This window comes from Mustela putorius, unplaced genomic scaffold (assembly GCF_011764305.1).
Source record: "Mustela putorius furo isolate JIRA1106 unplaced genomic scaffold, ASM1176430v1.1 tig00003983_pilon_pilon_pilon, whole genome shotgun sequence".
Taxonomy (NCBI): Eukaryota; Metazoa; Chordata; class Mammalia; order Carnivora; family Mustelidae; genus Mustela; species Mustela putorius.
This window is the reverse complement of record NW_025422123.1, coordinates 21,286,754-21,309,362: the sequence shown is the minus strand read 5'-3', so window position 1 is coordinate 21,309,362 and position 22,609 is coordinate 21,286,754. Positions and strand designations below refer to the sequence as shown.

General features: G+C 38.4%; 1 protein-coding gene across 2 annotated transcripts in view; it reads left to right on the top strand.

Annotated features, from left to right (window-relative positions):
* The window catches only part of HMGCLL1 (3-hydroxymethyl-3-methylglutaryl-CoA lyase like 1), a 211,970-nt gene extending 189,811 nt beyond the window's left edge, over positions 1 to 22,159 (top strand). For both annotated transcript variants that reach the window (XM_004772407.3, XM_013045883.2), the window contains exons 8-9: positions 16,336 to 16,461; positions 20,811 to 22,159. In XM_004772407.3, coding sequence (XP_004772464.1) covers positions 16,336 to 16,461; positions 20,811 to 20,912 — 228 coding nt within the window. In that variant the 3' untranslated portion in view covers positions 20,913 to 22,159. The remainder of the gene's footprint in view (positions 1 to 16,335; positions 16,462 to 20,810) is intronic.
* Positions 22,160 to 22,609: the final 450 nt, after the last annotated feature.

The following is a 22,609-nucleotide window of genomic DNA, read 5'->3' as shown; positions in this document are numbered from 1 at the left end:
TTCATAAGAGCTATCATTTCATACTAATCCAACAAAAGAGGAGGTCTCCCTGTGAAATCAGAACTTGTTCAACTAATAGACATTTATGAAATTCTTATTACATTGTCTAGTAAGAAACTAAATCTCCCATAGTCAATTACAGAAGACTTTTGTTCAAGTAAACATGTTTTATTTGACAGGAAAGCATTAACATGACTTTGGTTAATTTGTTAATAGCCTCATGAGCTTTGGCCTGTAACATAGTCCCTTGCCTACTGTGGTTTCCTCATCCAAAACATTGTGGCCTATCAAACAGGAAAGTGCCCCACGATGTTTTTCATTCTGTTCCTGCCATCGAATAAAATGCTGTTTGAGACTCCTATTTGCCACACTAATGATACTGACCTTATCAAAATATACTTTCCACAAGATCTGTCCCTGCCACACATCTGGTATTATTTTCTAACACTATCTTCCTGTTCCCACTACTGCAGTCATTGTGGTCTCTTTACTGCTCTCAAAACACCAAGTGTCATCCCTTTTCAAGGCATTTGTCCTTTGTTCATTTTGCCTTACAGTTATTTCACAGAAGTACTTAAGTTCAGTTTCCTACTTCAGCTGGATCCCAGCTCAAATACTCCTTTGTCAAGCAATGCTCCTTGGAGGAGTGGTATAAATTGGCATCTTTTCCCTGTCACTTGTTTCCTGAATTATTCTTACCTTGTCGTTTAACCACCTTAAATGTTTTTCTCCTCCACTGGAAAGTTGGCTCCATAAGAGCACAAATTTTGTGCATGTTCTTTCCCATGACTTGAAACCTGGCACCAAGAGCATAGGAACTCAACAAATGTTTGTGTACTGGTGGGACCAATAGTTGCCATTATAGAGCATTACGTGATGTTTTAACTTTTCTAAAAACAAAGACAAAGCGAGTTGTGTGAGTGCTAAACACTAATCTTTTTATGGTACTGAAATTTAAATGGAATATACTGAGTGACTTCTACCAAAGGAATTTGGTGAACAGTCCTTGTTTGATTTGTGAAAATAACACCTTCCTTCTTCTAAGAAACTGCTCCCCACAAGTCGAACCATGTAGTTCTTACGAAGGCATACAAATGGTAGCACTTTCCCTTTGTGCATGTGCGTGCGTGCGCGCATACCCACACACACAGACACACACACACACACACACACACACACACATATACCCAACACTCCTCCTAAGTGGATGATATGGTAGACTCATGGCTCTAGTTCAAGAAACCTTTGGCTTCAATATCCCATCCAGAGATGGACATGTGACTCAAGGTGGCTCAACAAAGATCCCTTCCCCAATAGTTTCCTGGCTGGAGCTCATGAAAAATGTACTCACTTTTCTTATTTAAAATCCTGTGACCAGGGACACCTGCGTGGCTGAGTGGGTTAAGCCTCTGCCTTCAGTTCAGGTCATGATCCCAGAGTCCTGGGATCAAGCCCTGCATCAGGCTCTCTGCTCATCAGGGAGCCTGCTTCCCTCTCTCTCTCTCTGCCTGCCTCTCTTCCTACTTGTGATCTCTCCCTCTCTGTCAAATAAATAAATAAAATCTTAAAAAATAAAATAAAATCCTGTGACCTTTGGCAAAACAGACATAAAAAAATAAAGTCAACACAGAAAAGAAATGATGAAGCATGGGTGGTGAAGACAGAGGAAAGGAGAGAAAGGAAGGTGGGAAGGTGAAGAGAGAAGGAGGAAGAGAAGGGAAGAGACAGAATGAAAGAGAAAGCTTCCAGTCTTATCCAAGATTAGCTCCAAACTCTTCCCATAATCCACTTAAGTGAGCCACTAGATTTCCTCTCTTTTTTTTCCCCCTTAGTTCAACCCAATTTTCCACAGGACAGAATCTAGTAAAATTAATGAATGATATCTCCAACAGAAGGTTTTAAGATACATGTTGGGGGAAAATCCTGTATCACGACTTATTTTTTAGTGTTTTTTTAATGACTTTCAGTAAATACAAGAAAATAACCTTAAACTGGGATTCAGGGAAGCTATCTCTGCCGGATTCTGAGCTGATGAGATCCTGGTATATGTTGTTCTGATAAACTAAATTGGTGTAAGTCTAGAATTCAGATCCTTAGAAGAAAAAGGTCTCTATACTCCTAAAAAGGTCTTCCTTTAATATTTTCTCAATTTACCTTTGGTAGGAACTTGATAGAAGCAAATTCAGACTGAACTCCATGAAAGGGATGCTTGGGTCTTTCAAGGTCCAGCTGGAAAATAGGAGCCATGTAAGCAACTGAATCCAGGAAACTCTGCACAGGGGACTGGAGAACCATAAAACTAAACATTAGGCAGCAAAGCAACCCAGAAATTAGCAGTGTCTGGATTAGGGCAAGGAAACAAGGTGCCTAGGGCACATCATTTAGGGAGCACTCATTCTCAGGTGCTGACTGTACTTGCTGTACTCTGAATATGAGTGCCTCTTTATAGCTTGCCTCTCAGTGCCCTCACTTTTAACTCCTGAGATGAGCAGGAGCAGGAAACCACCTGAAGACCACAAAGAAAAAAGACATTGTTACAGGAATCACCAGGAAGAAGTTGGAACTGCGGTGGGCCTGTCCATGGTCAACATTTAGAGCCACTGAGAAAACAGGCTCTGCTAGAAATAGCACCTGAAACAGAAAGGGGGAATATTCTGGTTTTCCCTCCAACAGAGCCTTCTGATGGCTGAACCAGTTGGAATCTATCTCATTTTGGAGTTGGGACTGCACAGGCAGTCCCCTATGTTAAAAAACAGAAAAGAGACAGACAAGAATGACCTCTCACAACAATCAAACACTTGACCATCACAGGGCTATGCACTTGGGAAATCAGAGATACAGGTGGCAGCTTTCTTGTAGTTGTGAAAGTTGAGGAGTCTTACTTTATTCTTGCATGAACAGGATATTTGGCCTTATCTATCAGCTCCCCCCACCCCGTGGTTAATATTGTTATTTTCCTATATATTTCATAGGTGAGTTTTCTTTTTCTCTGAATGTTATCTAGCCAAGTGAGGGAATAGTACTTGGATTCAGATATAAGAATTCTTATCTGCTTCTCTATTTTCACTTTTAACTAAGGGTGGCATTGAATTTTAGGTTCTTGGAAGTATTAAAACAAATTCTAAAATATGTTACATGTCATATGGAAGCTTTTGTAATTCTAGTGGTATTGGGCAACCTTGCCACAAATACCAAATATGCGTGGGTTTGAGACTTTCAAGAGAATATGCAAGAATTCTTTTTTCTATAAGCTATGTTTTATAGGTCTTTTTCTTGGCTATTAGCTCTGGAGTCTGAAGTTGTATGCCATCTAGAAGATTACTGCATGTGGCCTTCTCAAGAAGTTGCTGTGTTTTTACTTAGAATTTACCTGTTGTGTTCAGATGCCAAGGAATGGACCTACCACAGGAATGTGTAACTACAAGTCACAATAGCAGCAGCACTTCATATTTTAATGTTGTCTATGTTTATAATTTTATGACAAAATTAGATGTTACTGAGTAAGCTAAGTAAAACATGCATTTATAGACAGACTTAGGATTGGATAAAATTCCTACGGGGCATCAAAGACAAGAGCTTCACTCACTGTAGAAGGGATTCTTTCTACAACTTTTAGATTGTCTTAATAGTTTCAGTGACAGAGAGATCATTATTTTGATATCTAATCACTTAAGTTTAGGCAGCATTGAATGGCTACAGAGTTATCTCTCATAATCAAGCAAAATCGACCTCTGTCAATTTTCCTCTGGAATCATATGGAGTATGTCTACTTTCTTGACCACATAATGACCTTGAACTCTGTTAACTGCAACTATTATCTACCTCTGAATCTTATCAAAGATCAATACCCACAATTGCCTCAACCATTGATTATATCATATTTTCCAAATATGTTAGTTTGCTCCAAGGCTGCTTCACCTCCTATATATGTAAATGTAATTATACTTACTTTTGTTTTCCTACTTTCTTTGAGTTAACTGGCTTCAACTGGAGGAAAATCTATTTTGATTTCATGTGTACTTAGCTTTCCCACTTTTCAAGCTATGCTTACTACTTAGAAAAATTAACACATTATCATAAATACCTTGTGAGATATTCTGACCTATTGTGTGTTTAGAGTAAGCAAGGTTTCTGGTGAGTCATTTATAAATCAGATTGGGCATACCAGGGTGGCTCACTCAGTTAAGCAACACACTCTTAATTTTGGCTTAGGTCATGATCTCAGGGTTGTGAGATCAAGTCCTGTGCTGGGCTCTACAATCATTGTTTAAGATTCTCTTTCTCCCTTCCCCTCTCCTCTACCTCTCTTGAAGCAGAAAGACAGAAAGAAAGAAGAAAGAAGGAAAGAAAGGAAGAAAAAAGGAAAGAAAGAAAGAAAAAAAAGGAAAGAAAGGGAGGAAGGAAGGAAGGAAGAAAGGGAAAGAGAAAGAAAGGAAGAAAGAAAAATCAAACTGAACTTGAACTATTTGACATGAACAATAAGGTCGGAGTGGTAATATTCTTGTAGTGATGTAATACTGTGAAATGCTTAAAACTTTCTATGTAAATGACAATGTTCAGTTTAATGCCCTAAATATTTCCTAATTAATGGCTGAATAATATGTTAATCAGCTTAGCCATTTCCATTTAAAATTCTGTGTCTCAATTTTCCCCTGCCCCCTCTTTGCCGCTTGTTCTTATGCTCGTGCTTAGTGTGAAGGAAGTTTGAGTATCCATCTACCATTAGCCAGGGGTTACCTAGTCTGATGGCCACGTTTAAGTGTCCTGTTGTCTTTGAGGCTGCCTTGGGTCCCACTTGCCAGGCTCCTTATTTTACCTTTGCTACCGTGGTATCTCAGCCAACTGGATGGGAGTTTTGAGTCTTGTACATTCTCCATCATACACATTTGGAATCAGGACCAGCCCCCTGTATTCTAGGGCTCCCCTAAACCTATCTGGAATTTTTATCACCCATTCCCCCAACCACACCCTTGGTACTCAGCAGAGAGGAGAAGTCTTCAACTCAGGGACCTAGGAAACACATTGTTATATCTTTATAAATTATTTCACTACCCCGTGGAGGCCAGTTCTTTGGGTTATAAGAATGCTTAACCATGAATTTGAACATTACCAAAGCTATGGATCACCCCAGATGTAAATGAGAAGAAGTAGGTATGCAATGTAAGATCAAAAATTAAAGCTAGTTTTGAATAAGCAGGGATGCTTTAAGAAACAACATGTTAAATATCCCTTTTTTTTTTTATCTGTAATGGTTTCCAAGAAAGCAACTTCTACCTTCCACTAGAGTTGATCCTACGTCCCATTCCAGTTAATGGATCATCTTAGTTATTAAGCTAGAAATCTCTGTTTTTGTCGATGACACCTCTTTCTTCCATTATTACTCATTCATTTAGACACAATTTTACCTCATAAATGTCAAATTTGTTCCTTAACAAAAATCTTTTCCCCCTTCTGCTTCACTTTAAATACTCATCACCAGTGACTTCATGCATTGCACCAATTTTCTAACAAGTACTTCTACTTACAGATTTCTCAACCTTCTATCCATCTCAATTATTGCTCCCCTGTTAAAAAAATTTGAGTAAAGCAAATGCTGATGATGTCATGATTGTTCATGAACTGTAAGTAACTCTTTATTTCTTAGGGAATAAAGTTCATCCCCCAGAGACAAGCTTTAAGGGCCTATCATGATCTGGAGCTGTACTCCTTCCACACCTCAACAGCCCCTACAATACAAGTCACATTAAAATAGTTTCAGTCCATCCTTGGCCTGTTCATCATATGTGCCTTTTCTCAAGCTGTTCCCTCTCTGTAGAATATCTTTTCCCTTACCATCCCCCACTTGTCAACATCCTTCAAGGTCCAAAGCAGAGCCAAACTATTCATCAACCTTTTCACCCTGCCCCTCCCTCCTTGCTCTACTACAAAATATAGAAATGGTCTCACTGGTGTTTCTGAATAGCTCTGTTTGTAATTTTCATAATAGCTACCACACTCTACTTTGCATTATCGTTCTCTGTACTTATGAATCTCTTCCCTGCCAGGTCATTAACTTAATGATGTGTTAGTTACTACTCTTTGTTTCCAAGTAACAGTAGCCAACTCAAGCTACCTTAAGCAAAAAGGAGACTTTGTTATGAGGATACAGGGATGTCCCATGGAAACCTCTTAGAGAAGTATACACACAAGTCAAGAGCAGAGATTTGGATTTTCCACCTGATCCTGCATCTCACCTTACATCACTTACCAAATATGTAACACCACGCATCATCATACTAAATGTTCTGTGGCTCGGTTTTCTCATTTAGAAAATGAGGATGATAATAGTACCTACTTCCAGGTTTTATTGTGTGGTTTAAGGCACTTGGCATAGCTCTAAATAAATGTTACTTCAAAAACAAAGGGAGGAAATGAAGCTGGACCTCAGAAAGATTAAAAGTCGTCTGGAATCCAGGTGACATTTCTAATTCAGTGATGCTTCCTTTTCCCTCTTACTGCAGACTCAATTTCTCTACTTCCCATTGCTTGTGGAAAAAGTTGCTTGTCCATACCTCATATGCTGTACATCTCACTTTTTAGAAAGGTGGATTCTGTCTTTGTTTCTGTTCTAAATTCTGGCCAAGGGGGCTGTGATTAGCCCAACTTAGGCCCATCAATTGCACTGAGGATTAATGAGAAATCACTGAACAAACAGGTTCCAAGAACCCATCTTTATAAGAAGGCAGTACTAAGAGAAGGAGGTTGAGGGAGAAAACAAAGAAGGTACTGAACCACTGAACTGTTTCATTTTAGTATCCTCCTTATGCAGTTCTGTATTTCCAGTTGAATTGTATCAAGTTCCTTTATTACCATGTATTGTTATACTTGCCCACAGGCCTTGCTTTTGCATTCATTGTTCTTTTAGGTATGCTATTTGTTCAATTCTTTCAGAAATATTTGCGTGATAACTCATCATGTTCTGAGTGCTACGCCATATGTGGATCCTAGAACAGAGTGAGATAGAGGAACTCTCTTGCCCTCATGTAGTTTGTATATGTTACCTGCTATTTTTGACTCCCAGCCTCCTACCAAAATTTGGTCCTCCCACTAACCCAAGCCCTCCTTGGTTTGTAATAACACTGTAACACCTAATTCTTATTAGGCATCGCTGCGCTCTCATTCTGTAACTTTTCACTTAATATTTACTTGCATATTTACACTATTGCATAGACCTCCCACTAACATTAATTTGTAATTGAAGTTATTTACCTCCTACCAGTGAAATTCCAAAAACATGAAGGTCGACGTTCTAGATCCATCTATAGAATAATGGCTTCTGTGACTTTTAGTAGCCCCACTAGGAACTCGGGGGCTTAGTTCCCTTTAAATCAATTAATCAGTCATAAGGAAAATTGACTAAATTATCTAGCTGTAGAAATCTGGGACTTATAGATTCTTATTAAAATGTCATTTACACGTGTATAGGTACAATTTTTTAATTATTTACATGGTGTTATTTATTGTTCTGTTCCCATTCCTTCCTCCTCATTATGCCTCTCCCTCTGTGCACACATCTAAGAGTGTGGTAAGTGGAAGGTAGGGCTGTTCCAAGAGAAGCTAGTGTCAGGGATCTAGAAATGATATAATTTCTGAACTTCCAGCAGATTAGCTCAGTTACTGTGTTTCTGAGAGTATTGATCATTTATTGCCCTGAAGAGTTCATGGTCTGTGTTCCTTTAATATATCTTCATACCTCATCCATCCTCTCCTCTCAACCTACTTCAAAGGATAGTTTTCTCCACTAATTTCTAGCTCAACCCAGGTTTCTGCCCTAATCCCAAACCCATCCGCATTCTCCAAGGTTGTTTTCTCTGTGAATTTTCTCTTCCGTGTAGGGTATCATTCTTTACTTCCATTTACTTACCTCTATCCCTTAAAGCTTCCCAGTTACAGGTCTCAAATATCTTCCTTACGTCTCCATTCTTATACACCCAACTGTGCCCCGGTTTTCTTCTTTATCACCATGTGCCTTCTGACCCTGTACTTGACACATACTTGTTAGAGCCAACATTTGCTGAGTGTTATGTGCCAGCCTATGTGATGAGCACTTTCATGGAAGATTCCACTGAGTCTTCAACAAGCCCACGATTCAATACTGTTATATTCATCTTACAGTTGGTGGGACAGAGAAATAACATCAACATCACACAGTTAACAAGTGGCAGAACAGGTCCAAATACAAGTGTCCTGAAACTGATTTTTTAAGCATTAGGTTGTATGTCCTCGGTTTGTTTTTCAATTAATTGCCAGCTCTTCCTGTCTGATCTCTGCTGAAACCATCCAACTAAAAATTTGTCAACTTTATAAATACAGCAGACTTTTCTCAGCTACTTTCCTTAAGTGGGAGAAGTATTCATCACTGTGGTATAAGTATTTAGAGAAATCTTGTGGCACCTGGGTGGCTCAGTTGGTTAAGTGTCTGACTCTTGATCTTGGCTCAGGTCATGATCTCAGGGTCATGAGATCTAGCCCCATGTCAGACTCTATACTGAGCATGGAGCCAGCTTGAGATTTTCTCTTACCCTCCTCTTTCTCTCTCTCTCTCTCTCAAAAAAAAAAAAAAAAAAAGAGAAAGTTTTCCTACTCTGGCTTGTGACATTGTACCTCCTGAACTCCTTGTCTCTTTCACTAACTCACCTTCTTTCCTCTACCTCCAAAAGGTGATTGTTAACTAAATACTAGAATTCGAATCTCTGATATTCTTATTCCTGTCAAGTTTCTTCAGAGAAAAAGTGGAATAAATCAAGATAACTTTTTAAATCTTAATTGCTCTAAAAGGCAACTGCCTAAAGCAAAAAGAAGAGCAACACTTCATGGGCATGTAAATGTATTATGGGTATATAAAAGTAAAGGTAGGGAAACTATAGCACAAAGAGCAGTTGGATGGAATTGAGAATATATTGTTGTAAAGTCTTTCCATACATGTGGAATGGATACGTGAAGGTAGACCTATTTAAATTTATGTTTTAAACCATAAAGTAACTACTGAACAATGTAAAGAGGTAGAAGTATTAAGTCAGTAGAAGAGAGAAAATGGAAGAATTAAAAAAAAATACTCAACAAAAGATAGAAAAGAGGACAAAAAAAGAATAGAAAATAGCTGGAAAAGGTGAATTTTAATCTGTCTCATCAGTTGGTGTATTAGTTCTAATTGACTGATAAAACTGAACACCCCAAAATGAATAACAGCTCAAACACATGTTTAGTGAGGGGCAAGCATCCATGTTTTTGTCAGTGGGTATCTCTCCTCCACGTAATTCATGGGCCCAGGCTCCTCCCATTTTTTGGCTTACCATTCTCTAAGGTCTTGTTGTCATCTGCATTTGACTATTGACAAAATTTCTGAGAAGAAATAATTTAAAAATGGCTTGTATCTCTCTGCTTATGCATCATTGGCTAGTTTACAGTCATGTAACCACATGTAAGTTAAAGGGCAATTTGATTATGCCACCTAGCTAAATCCCAGAAGAAGAGGAAACAATTTTTTTTTTCTGAAGAGCCAGCACTATCTGCCGTAGATCAACAGGTAAATCAGAAGGCTATTTTCAAACTTTATTATGCATAAAAGTCATCTTGGAGTAGGAAATAATGCAAGTACTTTGACTTTATGAGAAAAAAAAAATCAGTTTTGGGGATAGACAACAGAAATCTGCCTTTTTTTTTTTTTTAAGATTTTATTTTTATTTGTCAGAGAGAGAGAGGGAGAGAGAGTGAGCACAGGCAGACAGAGTGGTAGGCAGAGACAGAGGGAGAAGCAGGCTCCCTGCCGAGCAAGGAGCCCGATGTGGGACTTGATCCCAGGACGCTGGGATCATGACATGAGGCAAAGGCAGCTGCTTAACCAACTGAGCCACCCAGGTGCCCCAGAAATCTGCGTTTTTAAACTAGGACTGAAGTAACTCTGATACTTAGGTGGTCCCATTTTGAGCAATATGGTGCAACGCAAGATGGCACCACTGCGCACTGGACCAGGATGTACCGACACCCTTGAGAACCAGTTCTTCCCCAGAAGAACCAGAGTTTCTTCCCACTCAACTATGTTCTGGGGAGTAGCAGCTTCTGCAGAATTTAGAAAGTGTTAGAAATGTAGAAATGCAGAAGCTCAGGTCCCACCTCAGACATCATAAATGCTTATTCTTTTGTTTGGGTTTCTTGTAGATTTTACATATAAGTGAAATCATATGGTTTTGTCTTTCTCTGTCCCATTTACTTCACTTCATGTAATACCCTCTAGTCAGACATTGTAAGTGGAATCTTATGCTCAGTCACGTTTGAGGGAGGCTGGCTTAATTATTTTGTGCCAGTAGGTTAGAGGGAATAGGTGGTTACTGAAGAAGTGCAGTTTAGGAGTAAAAGCCTCTCAAGAACAGGCAGAAGTAGAGGATTCCTAGAGGAACCATCTCTAGAATTTGGACTGAAACCAGGAAATAAGAAAGGCCGGTATGGTTCTGGGATATTGTTTTGGCAGAAGACGGGGATGATGAGGAAACAAGAGTACACATGACATGTGTGGTATGTATTTATTAGGATAAAAAAAATTCTTAGAAACATAAACAATGCCAAGCATGGTTGGCATCCTCTCCTATCTTCCAGTTTCTTAAGATTTTATTTGACAGAGAGAGAAAAAGGAAGCACAGAGGGAGAGGAAGAATCAAGTTTCCTGCTGAGCAGGTACACTGCTGTGGGGCTCCATCTCAGGAGCATAATGTATAATTCTATACAATTACAAACTCATTAAAAATATTTAATGATTTCATAGTAGTCTATCTTATATAATCTGTTAACTATTTCCCTATTATTGGACATTAACTTATGGCCTTTTTTCTCCAATTATAAATCATGCTACAAAGACTATCTGTCCTTGAACAATAACCTATAATTAAAGTTTCTGGCTATTTTCTTGAGATAGCTTCCTAGGAAAAAATCCTTTGGGCAATCAGCATTACTTTCTCAAAAGCCTCTTATCAGTACATTGTGTAGAGACTTTTCAGAAAGTTGAAAACAGAATCTTAAGAAAAGGGAAGCCTTTTGATTGGTCAATGTTCTCTTCCTAATTCATACCTTGCCTCCTGGTGTTATTATATGGATTAAATGAAACAATGCACGGGAAGTGTTTAGTCAGGTGCCTGGCAGACAGTCAATGTTAATGAAATGTTAACAATTAACACTGGACAGTAGAGCCCAGCTATCTGCATTCTTCCTCTGTCTTAACACTGTTTGAAGCAGGAGATGGTGCTTATCTTCCTGGAGCCTCAGTCTCCTCATCAGTAAAATGGGCATGGGTTCCTACGCATTTCACCCTAATTCTGCATGGCTTTATCATATGTAAGGCCTAAAGCACAGGATCTGTGACAAAATAAACATTCAATAAATGTTCATTAATAGTCTATTATTTCCTCTTACTGAAATTAAGAATTCCTTTTTTAATCTGTTTCCTTACCCCCACGTCTATGTACACAGTCCCATTTCTATCTCCATTTGAAATATACTAAATGAGGCAAAGAATATAATCTATCTCATTATGTGTACTAAGGCAGAGAAGAGTGAAACATGTAGGAAAACCTTCTCAAAGAGGAAGGAGGTTACATGACACTGTCCCATTAGCTTAGTTATCCCCCAACAGCAGTATATATGCCTGTCATTATTTACATACCAATTTGGTATATACCTCACTTAATTTAAACCCTGGGCTTAATTCATGTATGCTAACTGTTCATTATCAGAAATTTACATAATATGTTACATCCCTAGTACCCATGAATGCAAATAGTGTTTATTTCTCAGGTGGTAGCCTAACTCCATATACAGTAACCGTTTGGAGTGGTGGGCTTAGTGGCAAGAGTACCCTGTTCCATTAGTGTTATCTGGCCTGATGACTGGAAGACCAGTAGCACCATATGCCTGGGTAATCGCAATCCTCTGTTGGAGGGTATACTGGCTTAGAAATGGCTGAGGAGGGACGCCTGGGTGGCTCAGTTGGTTAAGCAGCTGCCTTCGGCTCAGGTCATGATCCCAGCGTCCTGGGATCGAGTCCCACATCGGGCTCCTTGCTCAGCAGGGAGCCTGCTTCTCCCTCTGCCTCTGCCTGCCATTCTGTCTGCCTGTGCTCGCTCTCTCCCCCCCTCTCTCTGATAAATAAATAAAATCTTTGAAAAAAAAAAAAAAGAAAAGAAAGAAATGGCTGAGGAGACAACTACTAGAAAAAGGAGTATATTTTTAATATTTATCCCATATGAACATTTGCCTTGTCTCCCAAGGAACTGAAATCCAAAAATGAGTACCTTACACCATCAGAAAGATCTCCTTTTAAATTAAATCTAACATTATAGATTCTTTTAAAGAAAAAGTTGATCTTAGAGGGGAAAGAAAGTAGATGTCATTTCAAAACTTAACATATCAAAATTTTATGTGTTCCTTAATATTTTAGTATCCACAATACCTAAAACTTGATATTTCATTAAACATTTTGAAATCATGAAAATATGGGACATTATAAGCTTTGCAAAATGATTTGACTTAAGGATTTCTCATTTTCTTTGGGAAATAGGTTCTTACAGCACTAAGAAAAAGTCAACTTGTACTTTTCGTTAGCATATCATCATGGTCCAGGCATCTAAGCACTACACAAGATTAATTCTACACAGAGCTCACCTAAGATTGTAGCACAGAACGATAGGCTCGTGGTTTATCTACAATTTACCATTTTCCAGAAAAAGTGGCTATTATTATTTTATTCATTTTTCTCAGCCCCTAAATCCAAGCGTGTAAATAGAGAGCTCAAGAAGACAGAGCATATGTAACTAAGCAAGTTAATCATTTCCTGGGAACTGGATTAGTAGCTTTAATCTTGAGCTTGGAGGAAAGTGGGAGCCAAGGATACCACCACACTTTGAGTTCTGGGTTTGTTTTAGTTTAGGCAGGACTACCATTTCCCTTAGCTCTGAAGAAAATGGTTTCTTGTTTATTTATTTATTTATTTATTTATTATTTATCAGAGAGAGAGGGCGGGGGGAGAGAGCGAGCACAGGCAGACAGAGTGGCAGGCAGAGGCAGAGGGAGAAGCAGGCTCCCTGCTGAGCAAGGAGCCCGATGTGGGACTCGATCCCAGGACGCTGGGATCATGACATGAGCCGAAGGCAGCTGCTCAACCACCTGAGCCACCCAGGCATCCCGGTTTCTAGTTTAATAACAATATGCTACTTCTCAGTGACAAAATATATAATTTTGATTTCTAATGCTAAACTCCCTGAGCTACAGGATTTTGTATGGATTCCAAGTCCCTGGTGCGAAGAATGCACTTCATAAACGTGTTCACGTCAAAGGATGACTAATAAAAAATATATTAAACCACAGTTTTTATTCTATACCATTAGTCAAAGTTTCCTCATTTCCTTATACAAAGTTATTTGTATAATATAAAGCTATTTATTTACATGTTTGTCATTTGGAGCAGCTGAACACAGTGGGGTCAAATGCTTGGCTTTAACTCTGATTTTGAAGCGACATTGCCACCTTGTGGTTTTTTGTCTAAAGACGTACTTTCCTTCAAAACAAGCAAGTGCTTTGTTTTTCAATCTATGGTGCAAAAAGCCTGCTCTCATGCACGCACACGCACGCGCGCACGGGCACACACACACACACGTGCACACAGACCCATACCCCTGGGAATGTGAAAGCCTGAAAATAGTGGTTTGTGTTTGGAGACACAGAAAAAGGAGTATCTACAAAACATTTTCTAATGAAGACACCCTAGGAAGATCACTTAGTTGTAAAATAATGACGTTAATCAAGAAAATGAGTCTTGGATTCATTTATGTTCATTCTCCTTTCCATACTGTTATTCTACTACAGGTGAAAGTTTATAGAAACTTTTTATGCTTTATATATAATTAGAATTCACTGTGAAAGAATTGGAAAATAAAGACAATTAAAATAAATTAAAATTAAATAAATTAAAATTAAAAATTAATTAATTAATTATGTGCTATAAACACAACACCCAGTGATCACCGCTATTAACTGTTTTGGTCTACCATTAAAAAAAATTTTTTTTTTTTTTAAACCTTATAGGCCTTGATGTAGGTATCTTAAGTCTCAAAGGGAAATATAAAAGAATGGTTCAAGAAACACAGTCCCTTTGGTATGACAAGGAGACACAGGAACCAACTAAAAGAACTGCTAAAAACCAACCTGATCCCCAAAATATATAAAGTAATATTAGATTCTAAACCAAACTAAAAAAAAATACCTTGAGTCCCTACCGATAAAAAATAATGTTTGAATAAACAGAGGAGAATATACATGTCCAAACGGGAGCATTCCAAGTGATCTCTGTAGAAATCTCTACCTCTAACTGTGAGCACACAGTCACTTTTCTCCAGAGAGTACAGTATGGAAAGAGGGGAGTAGAGGCTTCCTTACTTCAGTACCCTGACAAACACTACCTCAGCCAGGTGACCAAAGTGCTTATCAGTCATAAATCTTGTTGACAGCATGTGCACCCTTGATATGATGTATTGAGAACAGCATTTCACCTCTGTGGCTTGCCTTGAAGTATTTCAGAATTCTAGTCTAGCCATTAGAAAAATATCAGACAAACCCAAATTGAAGGACAGACAAGAACATTAAGTTCAAAATAAGGAAATTGGAATCACGTATGGACTATAATACCATTCTGATACTGGTCCCTCAGCTGGGACAGGTTCATCATAATCATGCAAGATAATGTAACAATATGGGAAGCTAGGTGCATTATATATGGGGATGCTCTGTTCTCCAACAATTTCCTGAAGATCTGAAGCTCTTCTATAATAAAAAGTTCATCAAAAAGAAAAACAAGGGGCTCCTGGGTGGCTCAGATGGTTAAACCTCTGCCTTTGGCTCAGGTCATGATCTCAGAGTCCTGGAATTGAGTTCCACATCAGGCTCTCTGCTCAGCAGGAAGACTGCTTCCTGCCACCACCCCCGAACCCGGCTCTCTGACTGCTTGTGATCTCTCAATTTGTCAAATAAATAATAAAATCTTTAAAAATATATATTAAAAAGAAAAACAAAAAGAAGTGGGATCCCCAGATTGGCAGTGAGTGCAGCATCTGCAATCTTGTGAAAAACTCAGATTCTCAAGACTGAGCACAGGTCTTGTGAGACTGACTCTGGAGATGTAGCCACCATGTAGGGTTCCGATCCTGTGAATGCAAACAGCTGACCTAACATGCTGCCTAAAATCTCTGCTTTCAGGGGCTTCTCATTTTAGCAGAAGTCATGTTACTTTTTTTTTCTTTTAATATCCGGAAGCTGAGTGACCAGATTATGCCTCTTGGTAGCTTCTGATCATCCAACTATCACCCTTTACGGAGATAGGACATCCCTGCCTCTCTTCTCCAGTCTTCTCCAGTCCTCTGATTTTCAGGGCTCCTTTCAGGCCCCACTGTAATCATGTCCTCAAGGACATTCGAGCTCACACATATCCTCTACCTCTGATATCCCCACACACATGACCTGTAACAATCTGCATGTTTCCAGAAGCCATAAATCCCAGTGTAAATTTCCGGGAGACAGAGGTGACCTTGGGCCAATTTTGTGATCCTGCTGTACTTGAGTTTCTTCATCTGTGATTTGGAATGATAGAAGGAGATCTACCTTATTGGTCTTTTTGTGAAGATTAGGAGTTACTACTCACAAGATGTTAGGAATAATCCCAGCCCTTAATGAGGACTCAGTAAGTGTGAGATGGTGCTGGTAGCTCTCTGCTTCTCCCAAAGCAGCAGGGTTGGGTATGCAAAATAATGGCTCAGTAAAGAACAAGTGAATTGAAAGGATGAATTAAGCCCTCAAAAATCCTATTTCAAACACAGCGACCCTACCACTACCACCAGTCGTCCAAGGCACCTTGACTTTGAGTTAGAGTGTTGGAAGTGTTTTGTGCTTACATAACAGTATTAGGGTCCAATTGGAAAATTGGTTGGAGAATCTATACAACCTGGGAATGAATTCGTCTTACTTCAAGCTTCACCCCCTACAGTTGTGTGGTTATCAACGAATAACACCACTTCAATTTTGATCTAAGATTATTCTACTTCCTGAGATCCCTTGAGTTTCTGTTAGCCTAAAAGACAAGATTAGGTAGAAAAGAAATGAGCACCCTGGGGACTTTTCTAGCAGCAGGTGAGTAAGCGAGTATGTTTGGATAACGGGTTTAGATTTTGCTTATTTGCTCTTTGGAACAGGTTAAATAGAAATTCAACAATTTACGTGCCTTGAATAGACAAGCCCTGAGTGTTCTGGTTTGTTTTCCAGATGGGGATTAATGTGGTGGACTCAGCAGTATCCGGATTAGGTGGCTGCCCTTATGCAAAGGGTGCTTCTGGGAACGTAGCCACTGAGGATTTGATATATATGCTTAATGGCTTGGGGCTCAACACGGTAAGTCACTTAACATATTTTAATATTCATGTATGCCTTTCAGATACAAGTGGGAATGTGTCTCAGATTTGGGAAGCAATTTTGAGGTCAAAGTTTTACTACCCTTTTGCTGTTTGCTAAAATGCACAGTGGGAAAATACAGTAAAAATTCTTTAGGGGGCTTTATAAAGTAACTTATTGCTGTAGCTCCATCATCAATAATGCTACCATTTCACATTTTTATAGTGCTTCATGACCTCCGAAGTACTTTTTCATGTATCATCTGATTTGATTTCACAAACTGAGTGAGAGCCTGTGTCTCTGCCTTTAGGATTGTTGTTTTGGCGCTTTGGTTTGGGATGGATGTTTTCCTAGGAAGAAACAGATCTTGATTTTCTTGCAGTGACAACTAGGGCTTCTCTAAAAGAGCCCGGGGCACTATTGGAATGGTCAGAAAAGAGAGTTTAACACTACTTAGCATGGGAGACACTGGGCAGCAAGAACTGTCTCTTAAGTAAAAGTTCCTGGAAAGTCACATCCTCTATGGCATCCACATAATTTAGTACTTTGTTTGCCACATGCTTGTTAACATTACTTACTAGTCTTTAAGGCAGATTTGGGGAGGAAGGGAGCAAAAATATAGAAGAAAAAAGTTCACAGATGATTAGAAGTTCAAAATATTTTTCTGAGATGTCAAAGCATCCTCTGGATTACAACATGAAAGCTTCTCTCTCTTCACTATACTTACATGAAAGCTCCTGCAGTACCATTTACCTGTAGTTTCCATTTCCATACCATTTTATTTCTCACTCCTGGCTCTTGTGTCCATCACCACTCAGATGGCCTTACTCCCCACACTCAGTTTCACCTGGAGAGTGAGCTGCTCCCAACCACTGAAGTCTTCTCGTGTCTCCCTGCCTAACCCCCAGGCTCCTGCTATTGGGTTCCTTACCTTATGACTTCCATGCCAACCTGTGTGCTTCTACCTCTGAACCTAACCTGAGGTGGTCTCTGGACCTTATTTCTGTGCTTAGCTTTCCCTGCAGCCAGGGAGCAATTACAGCTATGTGCCTTACCTAGAGATGCTCAATAACATTCACTGAGAGATGGGCGTCACTTGGGATAAACATCAAAAACTACTGCCTGGGGGCACCTGGGTGGCTCAGTGGGTTAAGCCTCTGCCTTCAGCTCAGATCATCTCAGGGTCCTGGGATCGAGCCCCGAGTGGGGCTCTCTGCTCAGTGCTGAGCCTGCATCCCTCCCTCTCTCTGCCTGCCTCTCTGCCTACTTGTGATCTCTCTCTGTATGTCAAATAAATAACTAAAATCTTAAAAAAAAAAAAAAAAAAAAAAAAAAAAAACACTACTGCCTGTCTTTCCTGGTTAGGAGTAACTATTATTTCATTTACAGTAGCTTAATCATTTCTGGTAGAATTGTATGGCCATGACAAAAACTGAGGCAAATTAGATTATTTCTTGGAGGTTTAGATGAGTGAATTGATCTCAGCTGATGCTTTGATGCATATTATATATCGGGTCCTGTTCTAGAACTTGAGGACTAAAATGCACATAAACCATGGCTTCATTCCTAAGAATTCAAAATTTAAGGAGAGAATGGTTACGTGGGGTAGGATCTAAAATTCAACGAGCTACCTAGACTAGCAAGCCAAGATTCTCTGTAGAATCTAATGTTACTATGGCTACCATGCCAAGTCACTTACCAAGAGCCACTGATTTGACGTGCAAGATATTTTGGTTGTTTGTTCTTTAATACCCATGCTGTAGCTATGTCGGCACAATTCCCTAATTCTTTCCTGGGTATTCAATTCTCCACCCTGGTGTGTAGAACTTCTGACTTGCCTTTAAATTCATTTTCCATGTTACCATCAGAGGATATCATCCAAAATACAAATAAGAATATCCCTTGTTTCCGCTTGAGCTGTCACCAGTGGATTCTTTTTTTTTTTTTTTAAGATTTTTTTTAATTTATTTATTAGACAGAGAGAGATCACAAGTAGGCAGCGAGGCAGGCAGAGAGAGAGAGGAGGAAGCAGGCTCCCCGCTGAGCACAGAGCCCGATGTGGGACTCGATTCCAGGACCCCGAGATCATGACCTGAGCCGAAGGCAGCGGCTTAACCCACTGAGCCACCCAGGCGCCCCTCACCAGTGGATTCTTACTTCCTATAAGGCAAAGCTGTGTTCTCTCACCTAATATGGCCTATTCATGCCTTTTCAGGTCATCTTTGCCCATCATCTACATACAGCATGGCATTTTTTTTTTTTTTAAGATATTTTGTACTGTTCTTCTGCCTGCATTGCCCCCTCTGTCCCCTTTCTCTATAACTCATACTCCCCAAGCAAGACTCAGGTCAGAATTTACCCTTCCTCACACCCTTTCCAAACACACTCCTCTCTACTTTCTTTTCCTCATTGGGTTTACTGCCCCATCGTCAGCTCTCATACTCATCTGGGCATATCTCCATCAGTGATTTTAATTGTAATACAGGAACCACCCCCCCAACAGGGGTCCATATCACCTGCTTGATGCTCTTACAGTCTGAGGATAGAAATCTCATTTTACATGGGGTTTTTGAAAACCCAGAACATATCATAGTACATGAGACATATTTAAGCACCTCGCAAATGATTCAATAATAAGTGCAATGTTACTATATAATGATATCTTTTAGGTAAATTGATAAAGGCAAAAGGGATTTTTTTTTTAACATAAAATGTCTGCAAATCCCAGTGCATACTTATCAATGGAATTCTTGGAAAGCAAAGAACACTGGTGACTAATATCTTTCTAGAATCCTTTGCTGGTATAATTCAAAAATGATAGGCACATGTTGCTAATTAGTCATAAAACTTAAATAGGATTCCATTTAAGATGTCAACTAAGAAGTGCTTAACATATACCTATATATATAGGTATAGGTATAGCTATATATAGGTATAGGTATAGCTGTATACCTATATATATAGGTATATGTTAAGCACTTCTTAGTTGTGTATATATATATATACACATATATATTATATAATATATATAACATATATAACAAAAACATATCTATATATAGGTATAGCACTTCTTAGTTGTATATATATGTGTGTGTGTGTGTATATATATATACATAGTTGTATATATATGCGTATATATAGGTATAGCACTTCTTAGCTGTATAGATATACATATATATTATATATTATATAACATATATATATATATAACATATACAACAAAACATATACCTATATATATATAGCTATATGTTATATAGGTATATGATAAGCATCTCTATGCTATATAGGTATATGTTAGCACTTCTTAGTTGACATCTTAAATGGATATATATATCCATTTATATATATATAACATATATTCTACCTATAGCTGTTCCCAGGACAGAACAATCTCAAATCAAAGCAAATGTTGAGACCTGAAGAACAACTTTTTATTGTCTCTTTTAAGAAAATGACAGACTTACATAAATATTAAGAACTACTTAATAGTAAGGAAGCCTGAGTCTGTTCAGTTTTAAGTCAACATTGTTTCTATTCCATGGTAAGGCAAGACATAGGAGTTTATGAAATGCTACCTGAGGGCAAATCTCTGGCTAATCCACCTAATGCTCTACCTCCCCTATAGTGACAGCTGAGGTGCAGAGTGGAGACCTCGATGGGGATCTTTGGTTACACGGAGATGAGGAGCATGCCCTGAACTTGGCCTTCATACCCAACTGCTTATCTGTCTTTCATGGATTTACCTAAGCTTTTGTTGATCCTGTTTATGCTTTCAAACAGTACAACTTCTCAGACAAACACGTTCCAGATGTGTACTAATACTGCTCCATTTTATTTGACCTACAACTACTTCCCTCAATATCATACCGGTAGTGTTTCTGAATACCATTAAAATTATACATATACATTGCTCATAGGCTTATCAGGTTGTTTCTTTATATAGTAAAAAGGTTCTTTCTTAAGTCATTATCTATGAACTCCTCCAAACCCTACTAATTTTAATTGCTCGCCACTGGTATTTTGTAGATTGTTTCTAGTTCTGTTATTGTCCTTCCTAGAATTCAGATACCACCCCGAATTACATGGATTTTTTTCAGGAATGGCTAGCCTATGATTTTATTTAAAAGTCAAATTCAAGATATGCTTTAATAAAGCATAAAAATTTAAAATCTGCGGATTGTGTGATTCATGAAGAAGACGACAAATGTTACTCTCAAATCAACAAGGAGTAACATTTTGTTTAATAATTTCAAATTGTTAATTAACTACTAATAAAATGGAAAGAAATCTGTTTTGTCTTCTTTCTCCCTAATCCACCTGGTATCCCTTCTTTCCCTTAACAGGGTGTGAATCTTTACAAAGTGATGGAAGCTGGGGACTTTATTTGCAAAGCTGTGAATAAAACCACAAACTCTAAAGTAGCACAAGCCTCCTTCAGTACTTGACTTGGATGAACCTGTGACTCAAGGCTGAGAAGATCCATTTCAGCTACAGATACTCATCTGAAAATCATTACTGTCAACTTGTTCTGAAATGTGAAGTAATAGACAAGAGTGGGAAAAATATAATTTTAAAGAATATTACTGGATGGATTACAAAATCGGTGGAAAGCAATACCAATCATTGGTAAATTGCAAGCTGAAGCTATATAATACAATTTGTAGACCTGCTTTTGAACTTGGAGAAAAGTCTACTCTTTTGCTCTTATAGAAATAACTTTTTAATTTAGTAGATGTGAAAATTGACTTCAGATTTCCCTAAGTATCAAATACTGTGTTAATACTTAATCAAGCTGGCTTAGCACAGTATACATATTGTCAGTAGTTTATGAGCTCCTGCATAGTGTGCAAAGTGTGTGGCCTTGATATGCATTATGCCTCTGGATCTTAACTTTCCATTTGCCAAGTCAGTTAAATTATGGACCAAGCGCCAAATCTCCATCTGACCGTACATAACTTTTAGCAATAGAACTTTTATATTTCTAGTATGGTTAACATCTGTTAACTATTTCAATGACTTTATCTTGTTCCAAGAGGCTGTGGTCAATGGCAAGACGCCATATCCTGGAAACATTACAACCTCCCATGTTTGTTATATGTATCCAGTTTACCATATTTTCTCTTTCATCAGTAAAAACCAGGATGGTGTTACTCAACTATTGAAAAATATAAGGTCTGACTTTCATCTCAATGTCTCAGTTGCAGTGCTAAGAATAGATTGATACATATATTATAATCCACTTTGGTAATTTTCAGATCACATCCAAATTGCCAAAGAAAAGGTCACTGTAACCCTGAGAATATTAAGGCAGTTTTTAATTGAAAAACAAACAAAACAAAGAACAAAAATGAAAACAACTGTTTTCCATTGATTCAGGTCTACTTTGATTAAATCACATCATTTTTTTGGTTGATGTTATGGTTATTTTTAATGTTGAAATGACTGAGATTTTATTACAATGATGTAATAGACATCATTATCAGAAATAACAAAAATTAGTATGTCCAAGTTGAGAAGAGCAGGAAGACTACATTAAAAAAAAAAAAAAAACATTTCTTTAACCTATGCAAATCACAAGGGGACAGAATTATTAAATGAAGGTCTGAACCATCAGTTCTATTATTTATGTAGACTTCTCCAGTAATACTTAGTGATCTTATCTTTGAATAAATTTGAATATAACTTTAAATATGAAAGTGAGCATTGTGGACTGTCTATTAAATATTCACAACTATTGAAATAAAAAGAAATTCAAGAAAATATGAGAAGTAATGATTATAACTCAGTTAACTTTAAAGACATTCGTAATAAGAATCACAAGGAAAGCATATTGGTAATTGACAAAAGTACACTAAATTCCCACAGAAGAGGCTAACTCATCAGGTTGTGATGGGTGTTGGAGCAGGAACTTGTTATCCTGAGTACTGAGTAGTCACTGCATTTGGGTTCATGTTGTCGGGGGACAGTGCAGGGAGCAAACAAAATCATCATTCTTTATGGATCTACCTGTTACATCTCCCTGTGAGTCTCTCCACCAAGAACACAGCCCTGTGTACTGGGACAGTAAAGGGATACCTGCCCTAGAGTGCACAGCAAGATGCATACCCCATCTTCTGTGGACACTGGATCTTTCTTTCTTATG